The 21,938-nt window shown below is 37.3% G+C and overlaps 3 protein-coding genes and 1 long non-coding RNA gene across 4 annotated transcripts; 2 read left to right on the top strand and 2 right to left on the bottom strand.

Moving 5' to 3' along the window:
* Positions 1–586: 586 nt before the first annotated feature.
* LOC131545058 (uncharacterized) lies at positions 587–6,492 on the top strand. Its single transcript, XR_009272306.1, has 3 exons — positions 587–745; positions 4,657–4,752; positions 5,046–6,492. It is a non-coding gene; the product is annotated as an uncharacterized LOC131545058 (long non-coding RNA).
* A 118-nt stretch (positions 6,493–6,610) lies between these two features.
* mettl3 (methyltransferase like 3) lies at positions 6,611–11,520 on the bottom strand. The gene is made up of 11 exons (XM_058782573.1): positions 11,244–11,520; positions 10,704–10,891; positions 10,010–10,465; positions 9,750–9,925; positions 9,286–9,499; positions 8,169–8,356; positions 7,752–7,790; positions 7,539–7,647; positions 7,196–7,261; positions 6,985–7,097; positions 6,611–6,834 (listed from the first exon to the last, which is right to left on the bottom strand). The coding sequence occupies exons 1-11, from the start codon at positions 11,344–11,346 to the stop codon at positions 6,723–6,725; spliced, it is 1,764 nt and encodes a 587-aa protein (XP_058638556.1). The 5' UTR covers positions 11,347–11,520; the 3' UTR covers positions 6,611–6,722.
* Positions 11,521–11,679: 159 nt separating this feature from the next.
* pop7 (POP7 homolog, ribonuclease P/MRP subunit) lies at positions 11,680–13,157 on the top strand. Its single transcript, XM_058782575.1, has 2 exons — positions 11,680–11,812; positions 12,371–13,157. The coding sequence occupies exon 2, from the start codon at positions 12,391–12,393 to the stop codon at positions 12,835–12,837; it is 447 nt and encodes a 148-aa protein (XP_058638558.1). The 5' UTR covers positions 11,680–11,812; positions 12,371–12,390; the 3' UTR covers positions 12,838–13,157.
* A 390-nt stretch (positions 13,158–13,547) lies between these two features.
* On the bottom strand, positions 13,548–21,837 carry epoa (erythropoietin a). The gene is given in 6 exon segments (XM_058782574.1): positions 13,548–14,808; positions 16,111–16,275; positions 16,396–16,482; positions 17,205–17,335; positions 21,749–21,771; positions 21,773–21,837. Coding segments are annotated over 6 exon segments (609 nt in total). The 5' UTR covers positions 21,823–21,837; the 3' UTR covers positions 13,548–14,655.
* Positions 21,838–21,938: the final 101 nt, after the last annotated feature.

Below are 21,938 nucleotides of genomic sequence, written 5' to 3'. Positions count from 1 at the left end.
TCAATGATAATAAATCTAAAACATTAAAACATAAATTTAAAGTACAGCATGAGACAGAAAAAAACAAGTTGAGGTCACCATTTTCTCAATGGCTTCCAGTACTAATGCATGAATGCTAAAATGTTCATTGTCCTTAATCTTATATGAAGCACACAAAAGGTAACTATAATCCCATCTCATCATCTGTTGCCTCTTTCATTTGAGTTTTCCAATCATTTCTTGAAATGTCCTGTAATTAAATGAATCATGCATGTTGTTGTAGCCTATTGATACAAATAAATACGATTTCAAATTTACCAGTAGCAAGATACCATAGCCAGGAATCAAATTTAGCCTATTTCAAGTCCCAGTTAGGCTATATGACTGTTGCATTATGGAAAAGAGAAACTCGAGACATTCCACGTGTGAAAATTATAAATAGTTTAATGAATCGGTCCTGAATAGTGAGAATGTTTTTCTCATGCTGTACTGGAGACGTGCCAGCACACTAGCAAGCTATTGAGTGAAAGAGGGGAGGAGGAGGAGGAGGGTGAGAAAGAGGAGGGCGTGCTTCTCAGATAAGCTATTTAAAGCTGAACGTTCAGTGTGCTCAGACCTGAAGCTTTCCATGTTGTCATGGCTGAACGGGTTCTGTCATCGCCAGTGAACTGTCAGTGAGTTGGAGAACATTTCAACTGTCGCAAGTCACTTGGAATCTGAAGAATTCTTTGCGTGCCAGTATAAGTGCGTTTCAAAAGAACAAACGGTGAGTCAAATGATTAGACTATTTAATATTATGTATAAAACTGTACACACTGAATTATACAAATATGCAAAATTCGTAAATTCGTAAAGTCGTATAAAGTTGTTAAACAATCTGGTGTGTCAAAGTGGGAGTGTCTAATAAGTTGCTACAGGTAAGAAAATAGGCTATACGTTGTTAAAATAGTTAGTAATTTTAACAATAAAACCTGTTAAGCTGTTAGGAAAAATATATGCTTAACATACAATAATCGCAATTTTATTATAAAACTGCTTTTGTGTATACATTACCATAGCCTATAGGCTGAAACATACAGTGGAATTGCTTACAGTAAAAAGTGGAAAAGTTTACAGTAAAAGTTTTCAAATTGTGTTTATTACAAAATATGAATCAACTGTAATTTATAACGAATGCTGGTTATGTAGTGTTTTATGCTATATTTTAAGTGTTTTTTTTTTTTTAGGTAGCCTAATCTGTGAAGCATTGCTTGTTTGTTTAGTGAACACTGCAGCAGTGTATGTTTATTTGCTCTTGCGTAAAGTCAAATTTAGATTAAAATGAATGTGACCTTATATTTTATCATCTATTTTACGACTTACAGGATACCTACAAAATATAGTCAGAAACAAAAATATCATCCCACAATGCATGAAACGTTTTAACACGGTTTTTAAAGCTTTTTAGGCTACATATGAAAGATTAATTTTATCGCGTGGCACCGTGAACTCCCTGAGGGTTAAATGAATTATTAAACCAATAAATCATTCCACGTATTCTCTATCAAATAGCCGTTAAGTTTTCATTCATCACTTGGCACACTGCTTAACAGCAATGAAGGTGTTGTTAAGCTCAGCTTTTCAGGTCTCTGTTTTCGCGTAAAGAGATTTACTTTTCTTCTGAACTCTGGCTGATCTCTTGCACCGAGATTTTATGTAACGTACTTTTCTGCGAATGATGCGTCTGGATCACGAATAACCTCGCTGCCTGCATATGGAAATCACAAGAGATCTTGTAAACATCCTTTCATAATTAATAATTGATATCATATGCATTTGCCGTCCCCCTTTTTCCCAGTCAGACCACAGCGTGCTCGAGCGTCACGTACTGCACATACACACATAGCAAGCCTCAATGGGAAAGCGCGTGTGCGCGCGCGAGCAGGCAGCCAGGCTGGAGTGGGGAGCAGCAAGCGAGAATTAGACTGAAAACTACTGATACTGAAAAGAGGTATTATTAATCATTTGGTTACAGATACAGCTCACAGTTTTAGATTTAAAATTAGACCTACAGCAACAGCATTGATTTGAAGAAGGAATTCACAGGTTATCCTTATCTCCTTCAACCATGCTGAATACATTATTGAATACACAAGCTTTTTGACAAAAAGGCAGTGTAATTGAAATGATTGGAAAGGCATGCAGCCTATGCATTACTGCAATTCACAATTCTGCAATTCCAGGAAAAATGCTGTGGTGCTCTAAATCAGTGAGAAAAGAAACTGACAGCCCTGGTTTGTTTCTGAGGGTGTGTAATTGAATGTGTGCATAGCCAGTGTCTTATTCTCAGAAAAGAGGCTGGGGATGTAGGAGGAGGTAAAGTGGAATGAAGTGTCGTAACTATAGAATACTTAACTGTTTTAAGCAGCAGTCCTCCAGAGTGTACTTAACCTATAAGAGACAAAACACAGGCATACTGATACACAAACACATCTCACAGTGTTTGGTAAATGACATGGAGCGGGTCATCATGTTAGGTCACAAGTCTAGATTACATACCCTATAAGGATTTTCTTTGTGTGTGTGTGTGTGTGTGTGTATATGTGTTTGTGTCTACAAGACCTTGCTTGTAGTACATTTATAAGTGCATGTCTAGATCACTAGTAAACAACTTAGCTCTAAATCGTACACTTCTTACATAATTTCTGGGTCTCTGGGCAAGAAACTTGCCAAAAAATTAAACCATGAGGAAAGAAACCACTACATTTTCTCTGTTCTTATGCCTCCTCATCCACTTTTTCCCAAACCGGTTTGGGTCTTTTTTCTTACGCTTTTCACCACAAACCGAACACACAAAGAAATAAGAATGGAATCTAAATTCCCCTGATGAGCGCTTCGACATAAATTATGTTTTGCTTGAGTTATGAAAATGACTGAGAGGAGGAAAGAAGTGAGAGGAATGGTTATGGATAAATGTATAGCATATGATTGGCACAAGAAGTGACGGAAATGTGTGTGCGTGTGTGTGTGTGTGTGTGTGTGCGCGCATTTACTAGAACCAAGGGAAAGTTAATAAGAAAAACATTTGCCTTTGCTTTCTGCATCAGCATTGGAAAATATTTTGGACATAATGTTCTCCACAAAAGCTCAGAGGTTCATGGTTTGATGAAAACCATCTGAGGCAGTGTTAAATTTGATTATTTTTTTTACATCATTTACCAAACAAATAATTTTATCTACAATCTCAAATGGTGACACTTCATAATGAAAAGAAGACATTTGCCTGAACACTTGAAATGAAACAAACTGAGTTAAACCAAGCAATTCCTTCTTATCATTTTGACTCTTTAATTAATCAAGATCTGAAGATAGAAATCTACAAATGATCATAAAGCTAAAACTGAAATCAAAAAGCAAAACAAGTGCTCATAACATGCTGATATGTTTGCAGGCAGACATTTTTCCACAACAATGAACTATTCCAACACTTACAAAATTCTCAACACAATTGATTTGCAAAATAAATTTTTTTTTTTTTTTTTTAAATGTTTGGCCATTAGGTACTCAGCAGTAGTGTTTTTAACTTTCAAAAATTTAAAGAATTTTGCACGTTTTGTCCTCAGGCAAGTTAATGAAGCTGAATAATAGCATGAGAGAACTCCTCTGATTTATGAGTCCATAACAGAAATAAAAGGGAGGGGATGGGTAGGAAAAGAGTGTTATGTATGACAGTGAACGACAGTGGCATGTCGTGACATGGTTCTGTAACAATAGTTTTACTAACACACAAATACTTTTTTGTGTTGTGTGTTAATGTGTGAGAGCGACATGTAGTTGGATGGAAAACATGCCCTGATTTTTTTTTTTTTTAAATGTTATGACTTGCATTTCAAGCCTGACAACTATGATCTCATGACCAATTACACAAGCTTGTAGTTTATGATCCCATTCAGCATGTATTATTATTTTATGTGCAAACTTTAACCCAAGAATAAATATGCAGGTTGGGCCACCAAGGTATAACATTGGTTTCTGAGGCAGACTGGATTCAGAGCACATCAGAAAAAGTCATTAAAAATTAACCATCTACCCTGTATACTACAAACCAAAGGCCAGTAAAACCTGGGAAAAGGTGATAAGATAAGCACAGACCACTTTGTCACAAAATGCTCTTAAGAAGACATGTTTGTTTTTGTCTTTGGCTAGGCTTCTGATGAAAATGATCCAAGTCATACACTTAGTAACCTACTCTGTAACCCACATACTCAGCAACTGCAGGGCATGAATCACTCCAAACACGAGTTTATAAACGAATTATGAATAATAGCTACGCTTAGCAGCTGTCAAAAGTGATTCACAAACTGCCATTCGAACTCCCAATACCGCAAACAAGGCAAAACTGCCAGTCTCTATTTCAGGGAACTTGACCTGGCGTGTAATACCCAATCACGGATTTATTAGCTCGGATGACTCCGTTCAGTCTACCCACTGACGTCGCTGTATGGGATTAGACTGAAGAGCAGAGGTTTGCATACACAAGGCTGTAATGAGATTATACAGTAGGCTACAGTACATAAAACCCACGACCACAGGGAGAATAGATAACTAATAATCAGAACAAACAACAGCGGGCAAATAACAGTCGACAGACACTTTTGCTAGAGTCGGTTTGTCTAACAGGTGTTTTTTTGTCTTTAGCTCCCTCTGCTGATATGGGTGTAAAAATGCTGCAGTGCTTTCCTTTCTACAGACGCTGCAAGGAGAAGTGCAAAAGACAGTGCCCTCCTGAGACGGGTAAGTAATGTTCGCAGACTTTATGACTTTTTCAGATAAAGCTAAAAGGTAATTGATAATCTGGCCAAATGATAAATTGGTAGTTGACATGAAAATGTCAAGCAGTTAAAACTGTGTCCTTTGTACACAGTATCTTTTAAAACGAAATGGCATATATATGTTTCTAAGTGCATTAACATTTTATTTTAAAATAGTATTTATTATATTTTTATGAGGTGTGACAATTATATATTTTTATATGATATTTTTTATGAAGTGAGATAATTATTTTCTTTTCTTTTCTGCTTATTAAGCAGTAGCAAGTGAAGAGGTGAAACCTCGGCTGTGTTCCACTACATCCTGGGGCAGTGAAGGGGACAGCGGCAGCAGTCCGAGTTGTCCACAGGCCTATTTTTCCCACAAGGCTCGGCTCTCACTGAGACATCAGATGGATAGCAACATCAACGCAGTGGACGCCACATACTAACTTTGTCCGCAGGCGGTCTCTGGAGAATCCTTGAAAGTAAACTTCGGATTTACAGCCCCAGAGAGTTTTTGTGGGGAACTGGAGAATGAGCCATTAGGAACAAGCAGCATGGAAGTTTGCCTCTCCTTGCATGCCCATGGACACTCATGAGCGTCAGCTGTATGCATTGTAATGACAATGTCAAGATAAGTGTCTGAATTTCGGTACAGCAATGAGTGTAAAATGGTACAGCTGAGTGTAATTTGGTGAAAGGGATATTTTGAAACACTCTTAAGAGTGATGTTTACATGATAACCAGTAAGTGCTTTTTTCTAGCCTGTAGCATTTGCCCTCCACAGCCTCTGCTATACATGCATCTACATTATCTAAACTGGATGCTGGTTTTATCTGACACTGGCATCTTAATGCAATTGGGTTTTTTGAGCCAGATATAAATTCGTTCAGTAGGATTTTTGATGAATAGACTACCTAATAAAAATCAACCACGCTTTGCTTTGCTGGTCATAAATTCAGCGAGTACTGTGAAGGCAACTTAATGTTTTTTCTTTCACATTAACAGAAAGGACGTTTTTAAAGCTTATTTTGCTTTCTATGCAAGTGCCATTTTCTCTGTCCTGCAGCTGCATAAAGGTCCATTAACAGTGTCCACAACACAGCTCTAACTTGAATTTCATTTTTTATTGTGTATAGATTTCAGGGCTTTTTGAAATATGCCCTGACCATAAACTAATTTTGCTTGAGGAGTGTATTTGGAACATTTTTTAAAAAAGATGGTTGTTTCATGGAATTTATGTAAGTTAAATTTTACCAACTAATATATTAATATGAAGATGGCCCAGTTTCTAAATCTTTGTAAGGTTTTCTTCTTATTGTATGTATAAAATCAGTCAAAAGAATGTTTGTCATGATCCACTCATTGCTTCTGTTACGACATGTTTGAAAAAAACAGGTTTTACATGCTAATGATGTGTATCTGGACTTCTTCACTTTGTTGTGTGCACATGTATTAACAAAAGTGTTTTTTAAATGTTAAAAGAGAATTTTTACACTCTAACCCAGTAAAAGAACAGATTTCACAAGACACTGTTACACCTTTGAAGTCACAATATGAAAGAGAAGATATTTTTGTATGTTTTGTATGCAACGTGTAAATCAATTTTATATGAAAGTAAAACAAACTAAATCATATAGGATTAAAACAGCACATGTTCAGCTGCTTTCACTGATGATTGTAATAATAATAATAAAAAAACAATAAAACTGTTTTTCAAAAAGAAAAAAAGTATCTTTTTTCATACTATTCTAACAAAAAAAAAAAAAAAGTTGTCTTTAAAGAATTACCTGTGAAATCATTAATCAGTCTGTATAGAAAGACGACAACACTGATGTGGTTCAGTGTTTTTATTTTACAAAAGCAAAGTGGTATAAAAAATTTGTTCTTTTACTTGTGAATCCTGTGGCAGAGTTCAACCAATAGCTGTACATTCTCTCACTAGCCCAGTCCTCACATGTTTTTAGGTTTGGAGATGACTCCGTCAGGGTAGCGCTTCTTAAAACGTGCAACTACTTCAGGGTCTAAAAGGTGAATACCGTCCAACTGATTACCAAGAGTTATCCTGGAAAAAAAACAGAGTGCAAAAGATCAGAGAAAGATCAGAGAAAACAACCAAGTTAGCAATAAAGAGAACAGCACATCTGATTACTTAAGTGCACTCGGTCATGTAAGTGATTTGGAAATCAAAAACGTTCCTGTACGTCTGACTCACCAGTTAGGCTGCACATTGTGTGGTCTCCCAAACAATTCAATCTTTCGTGTACCTGGTGACAAACGCTCAATCATTCCATAGATTTCATCTGGTTTATGACTAGTGGAGCGGACCTTTTGTGTAGACAGATGACAGATACTCTTTTAGTGCACTGATCATCACTGTTTTTAAATTCATCACTGCTTTATCAGTAATACTGGTTATGACTGACCTCTGCCACTATAACATCACAGTCAAGGCCTCGGTTAAAACCTTGTGGGTTTCCTTTTACTCCCACCTAAACAAACAAACAGAGAGAGAGAGAGAGAGAGAGAGTAGGAGAATATGAGTAAGGGATAATGTATATTCAATATACATGTATATTCACAAAAACATTAAGCTGTTTTCAAATGTAATAATAATTGTTTCTTGAGGGCCAAATCAGCCTATTAGCATGAAGGATCATGTAACACTGAAGACTGGAGTAATGGCTGCTGAAAATTCAATTAGATGCAGCCTTGGGGACCATAACTGACCCCAAACTTTCAAACAGTAGTGTATATTCTCACACATACCAAGCAATGCTCTTTGCCATGATTCAGCCAATGTCCAGTCCTTCCAGTACGAATGATTCTCTGAAGCTGGTTAGTCTTCACCCAGATAATCTCATCTACACGCTCATAGCTAATTGAGTGACAGAAAACAAAAAAAAGATTTAAGTTTACCGATTTAGTCATATTTAAAGAGATCACTATGACTTTACATTTTCCACATGTAAAATCACCTACCCCCATAAGCTTAGACACTCTCTGCCCAGCTCCATAGCTCTGTGAAGACAGAAAATGAACTATTGTTGACCTGCATTTGGACTGTTGCCAAGACAGCATTACATAACCTCTTTCAATTTTTCAGATCATTTATTCATAGATACCTCTTCTTAAGGCATGCATATGATAATGGGAAATGTATTCAGACACAGATTTAATCAATTGCGCAGAGTTCAAATTTGTTAAAAGCTTTTGGAAAATGTAACACCGGAATATCAAAAACATCTGTGACATAATCACAGATTTTATTACAAGATGATTTTATTTTGTATTTAGGTTTACATTCATCAGTGTGGTAAAAGTGACGCAAAATCTTATTACACTTAGATAAAAGGGTCCTAAGAAGCTTTGTGTTCAGTCGTTCCCCAGAGCCCCTACCTTCCTGTCACCCAGAGGAAGAGGAAACCGTCATCCTGCAGAATAGGAATGTTGAGTTTCCTCATCTCGTCGTCTGTGAGTGTTCCATATGGAAGCTCCATGTGAATGTCCCATGGCGGGTCGGCCATCACCACTGCAAACTTCCCCAGGATGGACACATCCAGATAACGGATGTCACAGCAAATCCACTGAGAAGGGGATAAGGTCAGAGGGCATATATCTGTTATATGTCTCAAAATAAAAATGCCAATCACAGTTTTAATAAAAAATTGTTTTTGAATATGTAGACAAATACAAGAACAGTGACAGCAAATGTGAGAATGAAAGAAGACTGCTCTGAAAGCAATTAAAGGACAGAAACACATCTAGTGCCTTTTGCGTTGCACCATTAAACTTAGTTCAAATGTAAATCTACATATACACCGAATATTGACAGAAGCATCCAACCAGGTGTAATTACATCAGTAAGCTCTTGTTTAACCCGGCAGACTTCAATCCTTTAGACATAGAGAATAATGTTGACATTTACACTTGCTTATAATTTGAGAGAGAACATTATATGAATGCATTACTTTCTAAATCAATCATAATATATGTCATTTCTTATAGATTCTTGTTCATTAAAAATACCTATTACATTACTCATGATGAGTAAGCAGTATTGTATTACAATGAAAATGTATTTAAGCATTAGTTACATGAGGCAAAATAAGTTAAAATCAAGGAAAAACTGAAATTCACAGCATTGCAACAGAACTTCTGCTCAAGTGTTTGAAGGCTGCTATTAGATCACTGAGGGTACACGTCATATTATGTGACTATGCAAAACTTTCCAGAGCTTATATAAGTTAATAAGTCATAAATTATTAGCTACATTCTGCCTAAAGAACGAATGGTGCATCCGAATAAAGTACCGAGTTGGTTTCATGCTAGCTAGTAGTTACTAAGCCTCTAGTGTGGACTTTACGTTTCCAGTAAGAGTAGGAACTTACAAACTGGTGCAACCTTGCCTATTCCTATATTATAGTGGTTTCAGTGAATTTCAGCTTCAAGTCAGTTATTGTATATTATACCTTAATAGAAGCTGTGGAACAGGTCAATTCTTACGATACTTTACCTGTGAAGGAAACAACTTGCCAACGTTGCTGTCTCCCACCGTGGAGTGCAGTCCAAGCTCAGTGGCCCCTGCCTGGGGCCCCAATGTGTCACCCTCTGCTTCAGGAGGGCTGTCAATCTCATAGTGCACATATTTACAAGTGTCCATGTGGAAACAAGTATTCAGAAAGGAGCAGTCACCAAGGCTCTCGTCTGTGTGTTTGTTGATGATTCGCCTTAGAAAGTTAAATTATAACATAATTCAACAAATGAAAAGTGAAAAAATTATTTGCTTACAATATGTTCGGATAATATTATCATAATCAAAATATATATATATATATATATATATATATATATATATATATATATATTACTGATGATTATTAGTAGTAGTTAGTTCATAGAATAGTATTTTTCTAATTTATAGACATTTTATATGGTTATTTATTTTAATTACATTTTTTATAGTGTTTGTGAACTGACCTGAAGTGCAACTTGGTGCAGGGCTGAGGTGTGTCCCCCGACTGCACACACTCTTCTTTTGTCCCATGATCACAGAACTCCTGTACTTGAGCTCTGCCTCGAGAGCGAAACTTCTCCACAATCGACTGTTCCTTTGCCGAACTGGTGTTTAACAGCTCTAGGATCTCTTGGCTCACCTGAGGCACCAGTATACATACATCAGACTCCACATACACATAAATGCACAAGGCTTTTACTGACTTGTTACTTAATTATTATACCTTTTTGCTTTGCTGTTCCTTAGTGGACTGCTGGCTCAGTAGACTCTCAATCTCCATGTCCAGATGAGATGCTTGCACCTTGTTGCTCCGCCCTTTTTTCTCAGGCCCGCCCCCTCCAACCCCAGAGGATCCAGTAAGCTGCAAGTTCGAGGCAGGACCCAGTGAAGCAGAGGATTTTTTAGGAGGTGAAGATGGTGCTTGAAGCAAAGGGGAGGAGCCTGGGGCTCTTTTTTGATGGGTGATTTCATCTCCTTTTCTTTTAATGGCAGTTCTCTGTGGCTGGGCTGTGCTGCCAATCATAGCCCATAGTTTGGTGTGGTCGACTGAAGTGACAAGGGTGGAGGAGGAAGTGGATGAGGAGGCAGTGATGGACGGCTGACGAACTTCAATAAGTTCTTGGGCAGAAAATTTGAGGAGGAGACTTTGGATGCAGGCATGGGAAACTGCAGACTCCGACTGAGTCAAAGTTGCAAATGAGGGAGAGTGAGAAGGACAGAAAGACAAAACATAGATATGAATATTTCTAAAGTATTCACAATAAGTTTAGATAAATGTGACACAATTTTTGTTTCACATTGTCCTTATATACTTCACAGTTTTAACAACTTTACTATTTTGTCTCTAATGCGGGTATAATGAGTACATGTCCAGGTTTTTGACTGGTAGTGTACACAAGCATGCACACAGATCTTACTGTGTTTAGCTGGTTGGTGATAGCTAGGGAATCAGTCGGGAGAGAAAGACTAAGTTCAGACAGGTATCCCAGCAGCCTCTTCTCTAGCTCCGGGTCTGGAGGCTGCTCAACTTCCATTTGAGGAGGACTCTGTAGAGCCGGTCCAGGGCTGTCGCTCCTTGCGGACCCACCCTCAACACCTCCAATCTCTGTTAAAAAAAATTGTTGGAAAAAATGCACATGCAGTAGGTGGCACCATAGACCCACTAATATCACTACTGAAAAAAATAAACCTGATTGAAACCTGATTCATTCTTCCTTTGGCATGCATTTAAAGTTACAGTTTCAGCATCATGATGCCACACTTCTTACATAATCCTGTGGGGTCTCTATATTCAGCATTTGATATCAAGCAAATAATGCTGAGTGTATGAGCAACATGGTTTGTAATGGTGACTCTCATTACATATCCAGGTAGTATTTTTAACAAACAAATCAAATGCTATTTATGTTACAGTTAATAGTTCTGCAGATCTCACAGCATGTAGTTTATCAACACACCGATGCCCAGCTGAGTTGTGTCTTTTCTTCTCCTCTGCAGCCTCTCTCGCAGGGAATCCAGCTGCTTTTTGTGCGCCTGGATGTGACTCCATGTGTCTGACATGGCTTGAATGAAACTAGATAAACAATGAATTTAAAAAAACAGACAAATTAAACAGATATTTCATAAAGTTCAGTTCACTTATAGTAATCCAGCGCTGAGTGAATGTACTCTCTATACACACAACGCCGCTAAACTCAGTGAATTTCAAAATAAAAGACCCTCACACCGTCCATTTTAGCTATGCTCACTTTCAAATTGGCACTGAGACACATAGATACAATTTATTTTATTGTGATTTTTTTATTGTGATTAATTTATAATTATATAATATACTAAATAAATTTAATATATATATATATGTGTGTTTCATCCAAGAATAGAGCAGTATGTATTGTGTAATCAAACAGAGCGGCTCACTAGATAACGTATCAGTTCCTGTGTAAGTGAGAGGTCTTCCGGTACATGAGGAGAGAAGACAAACCAGCTAGTTAGAATACAGCCGCAAAACAAGCTCATCTAATTCAAGGTACTACACACGCTCAAAAACAAAAAGATTATATAAATGAATGTAGCATATCGATAATGACAGTAATGACTTTATTTCAAAGGAACCGAGAACAGGTTCCACTAAAAATGCCAGCACCGAATGTTTACGGAACGGAACGAGAAGCAGTAGTAATATCTCATTTATTTCTGTTTAGCATCGCCGCAACGATGTAGAGTGAAACAAACCGCGCGACCTACCGGTGTATAACGATTCATGAACGATGACTCACATGATGAGTCGGTTCTTTTTAATGAATCAATAACATTGCAGTCCCATTTCGGAACCGATTGACTCATATGAGCCGGTTCTTTTAAGTGAATCAAAAAGACTAATGACTCAGTCGCTATTTTGTACTAATTGATATGTAAACATAAATAATGAATATGTGAATATATTCAGTTGCTAGTGCCAATTTAGAACATTTATGAGTGTAACGTTACACAGGTCTGCTGTGTGTCATTTTCACGCGCTGAAGAAAAAAACAAAACACCATCATTAAACGTTGATTAACGGATTTCTTGTTTTTTTTTGGTACAGTGATTTTCCAGTGAATTGACATGGCCGAGCCACGCAGCCCGGTGTCCGCTTCTGTACCCCACAACCCGATGGTGCTGCCCACCCCAGAGGGCTCTACCCTTGAGATGGACCCGATGGAGTTCACCCTCCGCAAGCGTCTGCCCCGAAAACTGCCCAAACGACGGAACGACGTCTACGTCAACATGAAAACAGACTTCAAGGCCCAGCTGGCGAGGTGTCAGAAACTTCTGGACGCTCACAGGGAAATCTGCATCCACGGTCTGGGACTGGCTATCAACCGAGCCATTAACATCGCCCTGCAGCTCCAGACGTCCAGCCAGGGTGCGCTGCAGCTAGCGGCCAACACATCCACCGTAGAGCTCATAGACGATCTGGAGCCCGATGATCCGGACGAGGCGGGGGAGCCGCTTACACGCACCCGAAATAACTCCGCAATACACATCAAGGTGTTTTATCCCAACCCCTAGAGCCAGTATCAGTATTAACACAACAAATGACAACTTCAAAGACTTCATAAACATTAATGTAATGTTCGTGGTTTAAAGGTGATGTCTGTTTTATTTTGTATGACTTCTTAATTAATTGCTGTGGTTTCGTTTGAGAAACAATGTAGAAAGGAAATGTGCCATATTATATGTTTTTCCCACTTTCAGAAACAGAAATAAGTTTATGTATTTGTTTTCTCATGTATAGTGAACTTGTAACCAAAAAAATCATGCATCAGTTGTGATTTAAAGCTTAGTTAAATGGAAAGTAAAAAGACATTGTTAGACCTACCTGCTGTTTTTCTCTTTCTGTGTTTATAGTTATAATCTATTTTAAGGATAATTTATTTTACGTATATTATTTAATAGTAATAATAGCAGTAAATAACATTATATAACATTAATGTTATAACTTAAGAATAATACCTATATTTTTACTCTGTAAAATACTATTGGGTAATAATGACAGATTTGACAAGGGTCTGCTTTCACCAAGTGTGTGGCTATAGTATGGGGCACAGATGCCATTAAAACGGTAACATGTATGACTTTCTGAGTGGGAAATGGAGATGGCATGTTAGCAAGGTTGAATTGTGAGCAGTGTATTGACATTCTCAGCAGAGATGCTTTCATAAGACAAATAAGAAAAACTTCCTCTCTCCTTGTTTTTCTACAGTTCTATTTTTTTAGCTAAGAATAATACTTTGTATTTGAATACCAAATGACATTGTGATGAAAGAACCACACAACAGCAAAACAACAGGAAAAAACATCTACAAACATACTTTGTTGCATCTAGACAGAGACTGATTGACAGATGTACAAAAAACAAAAAAAAAAAAACAGGCTGTTTACGAAAAACACAAACAAGTTATACGGAAAAAGAGAAACAAAATGTCAACCTTACGATCATTTCCCAAAGGCAAATATGCAGCGTCGTGCGTGAAGTGGAAGCAGGCCAGGATGTTCGTCATACACACACTAATCAATATTTTTCCTGGCAGCGACGTTATCTGCACAAGACAACGCGTAATTCAGACATGAGCTAACACAGAGCCTCATCAGCTCTCACGAAAGCTTCCAATTCCCCCGACACAAGCAGCAATCTAGTCCTTCTTCCTGTTCACCCCAACTGACCCGTAAGAATTCAGCATTACAACCTTCCTCACCGACGCTTGAAACATTCCCTGCAGCATTCACAAAAGTCACACATATACATACACACACACATAAACGTAACACTGAAATGAATATAAAACCTACAGTGCATATTTAATATTGATAAAGAGACTTCTCTATCAACAGTTCAATGTTTGGAGGTGCTTGAGGCCACAGTAAATGGAGGAAGAGAGGTCTTCACTTGAATAGCTTCAGAAAAGAACCTGCAAAAGCAAGTGATTCCAGCTCTAAGAAATATCATCTATATAAATAATGACAATTTCATAAGCAATACAAAACACTTAAAAAGTCCCAGATAAACCTTCCCAGTTGAGCTGGGCATGTGCCAACAGTCATATGGGGAAAGAGGAGTGATTTCTTGAAGTTTCATGATTGCGTCTGGTCGATTTTTGCCAGGTAACGCAGGTGGGTCTGCAAATGCTCAACACGGAGAGAGAAGACAGCCAAAGGGGGTGCTTGGCATTCTGGGGGATGTCTTCTTTTCCCTTTGTGAGTAAATCTTTCAAAGTGCTACAACTCCCAGTCATTCAAATCTCGGCAACATATCCTTTGTAATAGCCCATATCCTGCCTCCTGATATGAGGAGCTCCAATTAGTTTGGCCCTTGCTCAAAATTGTCTATCAGCTGACACCTTGATGGCAGACAGGTGCATTGGCAAGCAGAAGACGCACTTTTCCTCGCAGGAAGTTGATGTGGACCTGAAACAGCTCTGAGATCGAGGATACTTTCTGCATCTCCTTGTCTTCTCCACCACTGGTAGGAGGTACATATTCCTGAGAGACAGAGGGAAACGGGTTAAAGATTAATAATGCAGTGTAACAGCGTAACATTTTAGACACTCATATTCATGCTTTTAAATTCTGAATTACGTTTCTGTACTGACTTGTAGAAAAACAGAAAACTATTGCCAACTTTCTGCTGGAACATTTTCCATTAAGTTTCAGAGCATTCCTTTCATTTTACTTCACACAAAAATAAAAATTTGCTGAAAATGTACTCAATCTCGGATCCTAATCGGAACAGATTTGGAGAAATTCAGCATTACATCACTTACTCACCAGTAAATCCTCTGCAGCGAATGGGATTTGGACACTCATTCTGACGGCACCCATTCACTGCAGAGGATCCAATGGTGAGCAAGTGATGTAATGCTAAATTTCTCCAAATCTGTTCCAATAAAGAAACAAACTCATCTGTGTCATGGATGTCCTGAGAATATTTTCATTTTTGGGTGAACTATTCCTTTAACACAACACAATAAAATTGCTTAATTTCAAAATATGGGAAAACACTTTTCAATACAGAAAATTCCTTCATATTAACACAGTATATTGGACCCTATTTTTTCAGCTGAGAGTGTAGTTTCATAGCCGCTGCTTGTTTTTATCTAGCACTACGACACAATGACGTAATCACCGTAAAGTGACGAACATGCTTTCTTCCTGAAGTTGACATAAGTTTGTAGTACACTACACTTGATTAGCATAACATCCATTTTCCTGTTCCTGTAGCTTGGGTGGTAGAGCATGACGGTCACAGGGTTTGATTCTCAGAAAACAGATAAGCTGATGTAATTTATGTATACTGAATGAAATGTACAGCTCAAATGCACTGTACACTTGCTTTGGATAAAAGGGTCTGCCAAATGCATGCATGTATATGTAAATTTGGGTTCTAAGTGTATATTCTTAACCATTATGCTAATGAATAATGTAATTCCGAAACACAATGGTTCAAAGGTTTACTCAGCAAGTACACAAAAAAGTTACAAAGAACCTAGAAAGCAGCATATGTGTTTTCAACATTGATAAGAATAAGAAATGTTACAAAACAGCATAATAGAATGATTTCTGAAGGATCATGTGACACTGAAGACAGGAGTAATGACTGCTGAAAACTCAGCTTTGCCATAACGGGAATAAATAACATTTTAAAATATATTAAAATGGAAAACAGTTATTTCAACTGTAGTAACATTTCACAATATAACTGTTTTTAATCTATTTTGATCAAATAACAGCAGCCCTGGCAAGCATAAGAGACATCTCTTTCTCCAAGAGACCTGTGTAACTCACCGGTATGCTGAGACTTCGCAGCACTTGTCTGATGCTGGCAATGTTGCTAATACTGGCATCAATGTGGGACTGCAGCACGTCAGTCTGATTAGATGCCTGTAATGAGCTGATGGCCTCGTTCAGCACGTGTAGGCCTGACTGGACCTCCTGAGCTTGCTCCTCTAACTGAAGTGACATTCAGAATATATTCATAAAGGAATACGTTAACCACATTATTTATTAAGATAAGGTATTCATCTATATTATATTCAAATCTTCACAACAGGAACATGCAGGGCAACTTACATTCATTGCTTCCCAGACATCAAAATCAACTCTTGTCAGAGGAACAGTGAAGTTTGTTGCAATGTTGCAAGCATCTTTACACACTCTCTGCAATAGCAAAAACATTCAAGTCACATTTATTAATACAGCACTTTACACAACAGAAATCACAGTACTACACAAGAAAATAACAGTATTAATGTTGAAAACCCCTTAAATTATGAAACAAATACTATTTCAGCTGTAAAGCAGCTCCAAAAAGACAATAGCATCATTATTCAGCTCAGTTTAGTTCAGCTTAGTTCAGTGACGGTGTCAGTATTAGCAAAGTTCATTAGTAAACATAATTCAACTATTGAATTGTCATTATTCAGCTCAAGTGAGTTCAATGTTGATTCAGCTTGTGCAAAGTTAATCAAACTATGAAATGAGCTTAATTCAGCTATAAGCAGATCTACAGAAGGCAAGTGTCACTATTTTCAATTAATTTAGATTATATTCATTTCAATAACAGTGTCGGTGTTGGAGAGTTCATCAATTATGAAATTCAGCAATAAAGCAGCTCTACAGAAGACAACTGTCAGTGGGAATTCTTTCAGTGGGTAAGGAGTTCTTCACAAAGCACATTATTTAGTTTTCAAAAACAGTTGGGAGAGGGCACATGGTAAGAGGACAGATTGCACATGTTAACTTGGCATTGCAAAGATGTTTGCCTGATGAATGTGTAAGATTAAAGAATTGCACAGATGAAATGCAAGAAAATGGCTTGGAATTACAATGAAACGTGTTTATAAAATTACAGCTTCAGCCATCATGTGCATGTCTCTCACCATAGCAGCCTCTGCATCCCAAGCTTCCTTAATGAAATGGTCGAGGACGCGCAGGTCACAGATGGGGCGTAATGGGGAGGACAGGCCTGGACGGGTCCACTCCAGCACCATCAGCAGTAAGGCAAAGAGTCCTGGCACACATAGAACAAATGAAAATCAGTTTAAAACAAATTCAATCTTTGGATGAGATTTAAAAAAAAAAAGACTTTTACACTTCTACTATCTAGCAAGAGACTAGCAGCACTCAAGCCAAGACAACCAGATTCCAGAACAGTTTCTTCCCACAGGCCATCAGATTTAACAAAACCCACTCTCCAAACCCCCTTCCTACCATAGTCATTGTTATACAGACACAGCAGTGACTTCAAGACACTTAAATGTGATATAACAAATATTAACAATATTGTACAAAATTAAAAGGAAAAATATTTTATTATGAATAAAATTGTTCAATATAAAATATTTAAATGTTCATAAATAAATAAAAAAACAATGAATTGCTTTGAATAATAATTGAACAAATATTACTTTAGTTTAATTTGTGGTTAAAGTTTAATTATGCTTTATGTTTAATAACACATGGGTTGTATTTGATATCAGTTTGACATTACCAAATAATTATGGGCCTATATACTCACGAAATACAATACCACTTAATACTTAAAAATAACAACAAACCTGACTTTGATTTTATATTTAAAGAGAGACTAAAGCAAATGTGCTATTAATGCATGGTAACAAGACTTGCCACAAGGTGGAGCACTGCTACATTTAGGTAAAGAAATATATGAAGTGGTTTTGTATTAATATGAAGTACTTCTGCTCACCTGGCACCTGAACTACATCTTTCCCTAACCAATGGATGAACACAGAAACTGTAACTCAACCATCCCATCTGTATTCCAGCATCTGTTCATGCAGCCCTTTGTCTTCAGACATGTTCACATCAAGAAATGATAACTACAAACATGACTATAACAGTAACTATATTAACATCCACACCAATGCACGATCATATTCTGCTTATTATATGGACATGCTTCAGTAATGTCAGTTAAATCTGTTGCTTTCAACACTCAAGCTGCATGATGGATTCTGACTGGCTTAATATTTTAATCATTCATCAGCTAAAAATCATTTTGAAAGTGATTCCAATGATGTTGTTCTTCTCTGTCATTATAATTATAGTTGTGGTGTGAACTTCCCTATTCTCATAGAATTAGAGGCATTATTGAATGTTTATAGTTACAGGTATCATCTTTGGTGTGACCTGGTCTTTAGATTCTATGATTTCCAGTTAAAATATGAAGTGCCACTCTGTTCCTTGTTGCTCTACAAGATTAAGATGTCTCAATTTGTAAAAGTGAAAGATTCCCATCATGTGCATGCTGTAAATAACCATTTGATTGCATTCTCTGTCTAAGATAAATAAATCATTAACTGTAAAAAACTAACTAAAAACCAACAAATATCATAACCAAGAAACCAGTCACCAACATTACGACCTGAAAAAAGCAGAAAATTCTATTCATAAAGAAAAAGACACACCCACACCTTGCTGAATCCTCTGTCTATCTGGAATAAAGAGACAGATTACACAGAAAGAGTGTTTGTGTGTGTCTGGTCTGCAGCATCTAATCCTCTATCACATGCGTGTCAGATTGAGTGAAACCTAAGGTCTGAGTCATGAAACGATAAAAATACATATTTGCAGTGGCAACAAATGGTAATTCTAATCTCTTCCTATTGCTTCCTAAACCACACTTGTGTACATTTAGGGCAGATAAGTACAGCATGAATAAATATTCATCCTATGTAGTCAGTCATGTGTTATTCTAGCATTTATGTCTTATTGGAACATTTTGAATGCAGTCTTTCATCTTTAGCTGGCTATGACGCAATAGGTTTCTTATCAGATGTACCCTCTGGAGATGCTCTGATGTTGAGCACATGTTATGAAGAACTCCAGGTTGGGTCAAAATTTAGTGTAGAACATCAATCATCAGAATTTTCTTTAGACTTTGAGACGAGCGGATGAGATTCCTCTTTTGGCCTCAGCTTGACAAATCACTTTACTGCTGATCTTGGCAGAGAATGGCGTCTTGTCACGAAGGCAACAGAAGTTCTGCTGACACCATGACCTGTCGAAAATCCAAGAACTGTCTGAATGCTACTGAACGCACGTCCACCATGTAATCAGACCATCTCTAACAGCTTTTCCAGGAACTAGACCTATATTTCGTCTGACCAAGACTCCAACATTTCGCAGTCACATAATTTAATTATATGAGCATAGAGCTCTATTTATTTTAGGCAGCCCCCTTCTCCATCTCTCACAGTGACCCAGCTACTACAAGGTCACTTAGAGACCACCATGCATGGATGCTGTTGCCTTCCCCCATACATACATTTGTTTTAGTTACTGTTCCAAAGTTTGGGGATCAGTGAGACTTTTATGTTTTTGAGAGAAGTCTCTAGTTCTCACCAACACTGCATTTATTTAATCAAAACTATAGTAAAAACTGTAATATTGTGAATCATTATTACAATTTAAAAGAACTGGTTTATTTTTTGAATATACTTTAAAATGTAATTTATTCCTATGATGACAAAGCTGAATTTTTAGCAGTCGTTACTTCAGTATTCAGTGTCACATGATCCTTCAGAAATCAGTGTAATATGCTGATTTGATGCATTTCTGATTATTATCATTTCAGTTAAAAACAGCTTAATATTATTGTAAAAGTTTTTTTTTTTTTTTTTATAATTGACCCCCAAATTTTAGAAAAGTACATTATTTTACTAGGTTATAACGTATAATAAATAATATAATATAAATATAAATAATTTAAATCTTGAATTACAACCATTAGGCCATGAACATATATAATTATTCACTTGCAGGGTCTCAGATTCAAACAGTCAAGAAGCAGTAGGTTGAGTTTAAGAAAATCAACCTCAAAGTCATTCAGTGAAGCGTGCTGACATACCCTTGCATACACTTGACCTTATCCCTCTGAATGAGTAAATGATTGCAACAGGAAGAGGGGAGAGACTATATCCCATGCCTTAGTCTCCAGCAGAGGGAACAGCCAACTACACTGAGTGTCTATGAGTTTAAGGGCTTGAAGTTAGGATCTTAGCCAATGTTAAAGGTAACAGAGAAAGTGCCAACATTAAATGCCAACAACTAGAGTCTATTTTTTGCCTTGCAAGAGAGAGCACTGTCACAGTGGCAAGTCGTACCCTTGGTAAAACCAAGGACCTTGACCTAAAAATATAAATTTCAGCATGTATACATTGACTGCGTGAACACATATCCACTACATCAATAAAAGAAAGATATTTCAAGTTTTTTTAAGCGTATTTTGGCAACAGAAATTATAGAAAGTAACACAACAAAGAAGAGCTCAATCAGGAAACTACAATTAAACCTGATCTACAATGTTTCTCATTGAATTTCTTTTTTCTTATAGGTAAAATCAATGGAGAAGCCATGCGTTGGACATTTTTCTGCAAAGTCATTGTCTCATTTTCAGAACAGAATTTATTTGCTAGTCCACTGTCAACTTTTGATGATGCAGCAATTTTACACTGAGTCAGCTCTCATTTCAATGTAAAACTCATGCTTAATAAAGATGCCAGGTCATGCATGGGAAAGTCCAACACAAATAGATTGCAAGTAATGCTGAAAGCTCAAAATAATCTGCCTAACTTCCTTGGTCAATAATACCTTTAAAAAAGTGATGTGACTGATCACTATGGGAATCAAAGTTTTAAATCAATTTATTACTATTATTATTATCATTATTTATTTTTAAATGCACAATATTATAATTGCAGTGATAGGCTACCCCATGCACTTTCGCGTATAGAATGTTCACTTTCGTAGCGTCAAAATATGATTTAACTGTTTTTATTTTGCCTCTCCTCTCAGTCTATGCTGTTTAAACACTAAATGTTTAACGTATTGCTTGCTATTTATTGCATTCAGTATGAATTTTACAACAAAAACGCAATTTCCACTTGTGTTGCTAAATGCACGTTAAGTTTGATAAAACGTTAAGCTTCATAAAAGCGTAAGTATCTTACCTGAACCGTGAAACATTCGCAAAACAACTTGGCATTTTTCAAACACATGATTAAAAATGACAAATATCGCGCAAAGATAGCTCAACTGGTGGCACAAAAGACATGGATAGGCTCGAGCACAGCCGCATCCAGCCCCACGCGCAGCTTCCAAGAACTCTGTGGGACTCGCACGCGATCAAATACTATGACACCGTCCCTTCACACGAGGCACGTACTGCGATCCGTTCGGCTTTGCAGCACCCTATTGGCAAGCTTTCTATGAATGTAAATTCCCTCTCACTCCACAAAAGCGCACCGCGGCTAAGCAGAAAAGGTGGACCTCTCTCATTAATGTTTAGAAAGAGGTGGAGAATGGACTTGTCTCCCATGAGACAGCTACAAAATGTTAAACCTCTGACGGGATTAAAAAAAAAAAAAAAAAAAAAGAGGCTGAGGCTGTTTCATTTACTCACTGGTTATCTGCATCTCAGAATCTAGTCCTTACAGGATCCTCTCCGTTTCGTCCATAGCTCCGTCTATTGCCCATTAATTGCAGCCGAAGCTTTTTAAGGTATTGTCAGCACTCATCGGTTCCGTAATGCTTATTTATTTTCAATCCATGACTTTGAAAATAAAAATCAAATATAACAGTCTCGTGATAGT

This window comes from Onychostoma macrolepis, chromosome 07, assembly GCF_012432095.1.
Source record: "Onychostoma macrolepis isolate SWU-2019 chromosome 07, ASM1243209v1, whole genome shotgun sequence".
Classification (NCBI taxonomy): domain Eukaryota; kingdom Metazoa; phylum Chordata; class Actinopteri; order Cypriniformes; family Cyprinidae; genus Onychostoma; species Onychostoma macrolepis.
Note: the sequence above shows the minus strand (reverse complement) of the source record. Positions and strands in the feature narration are given on the sequence as shown.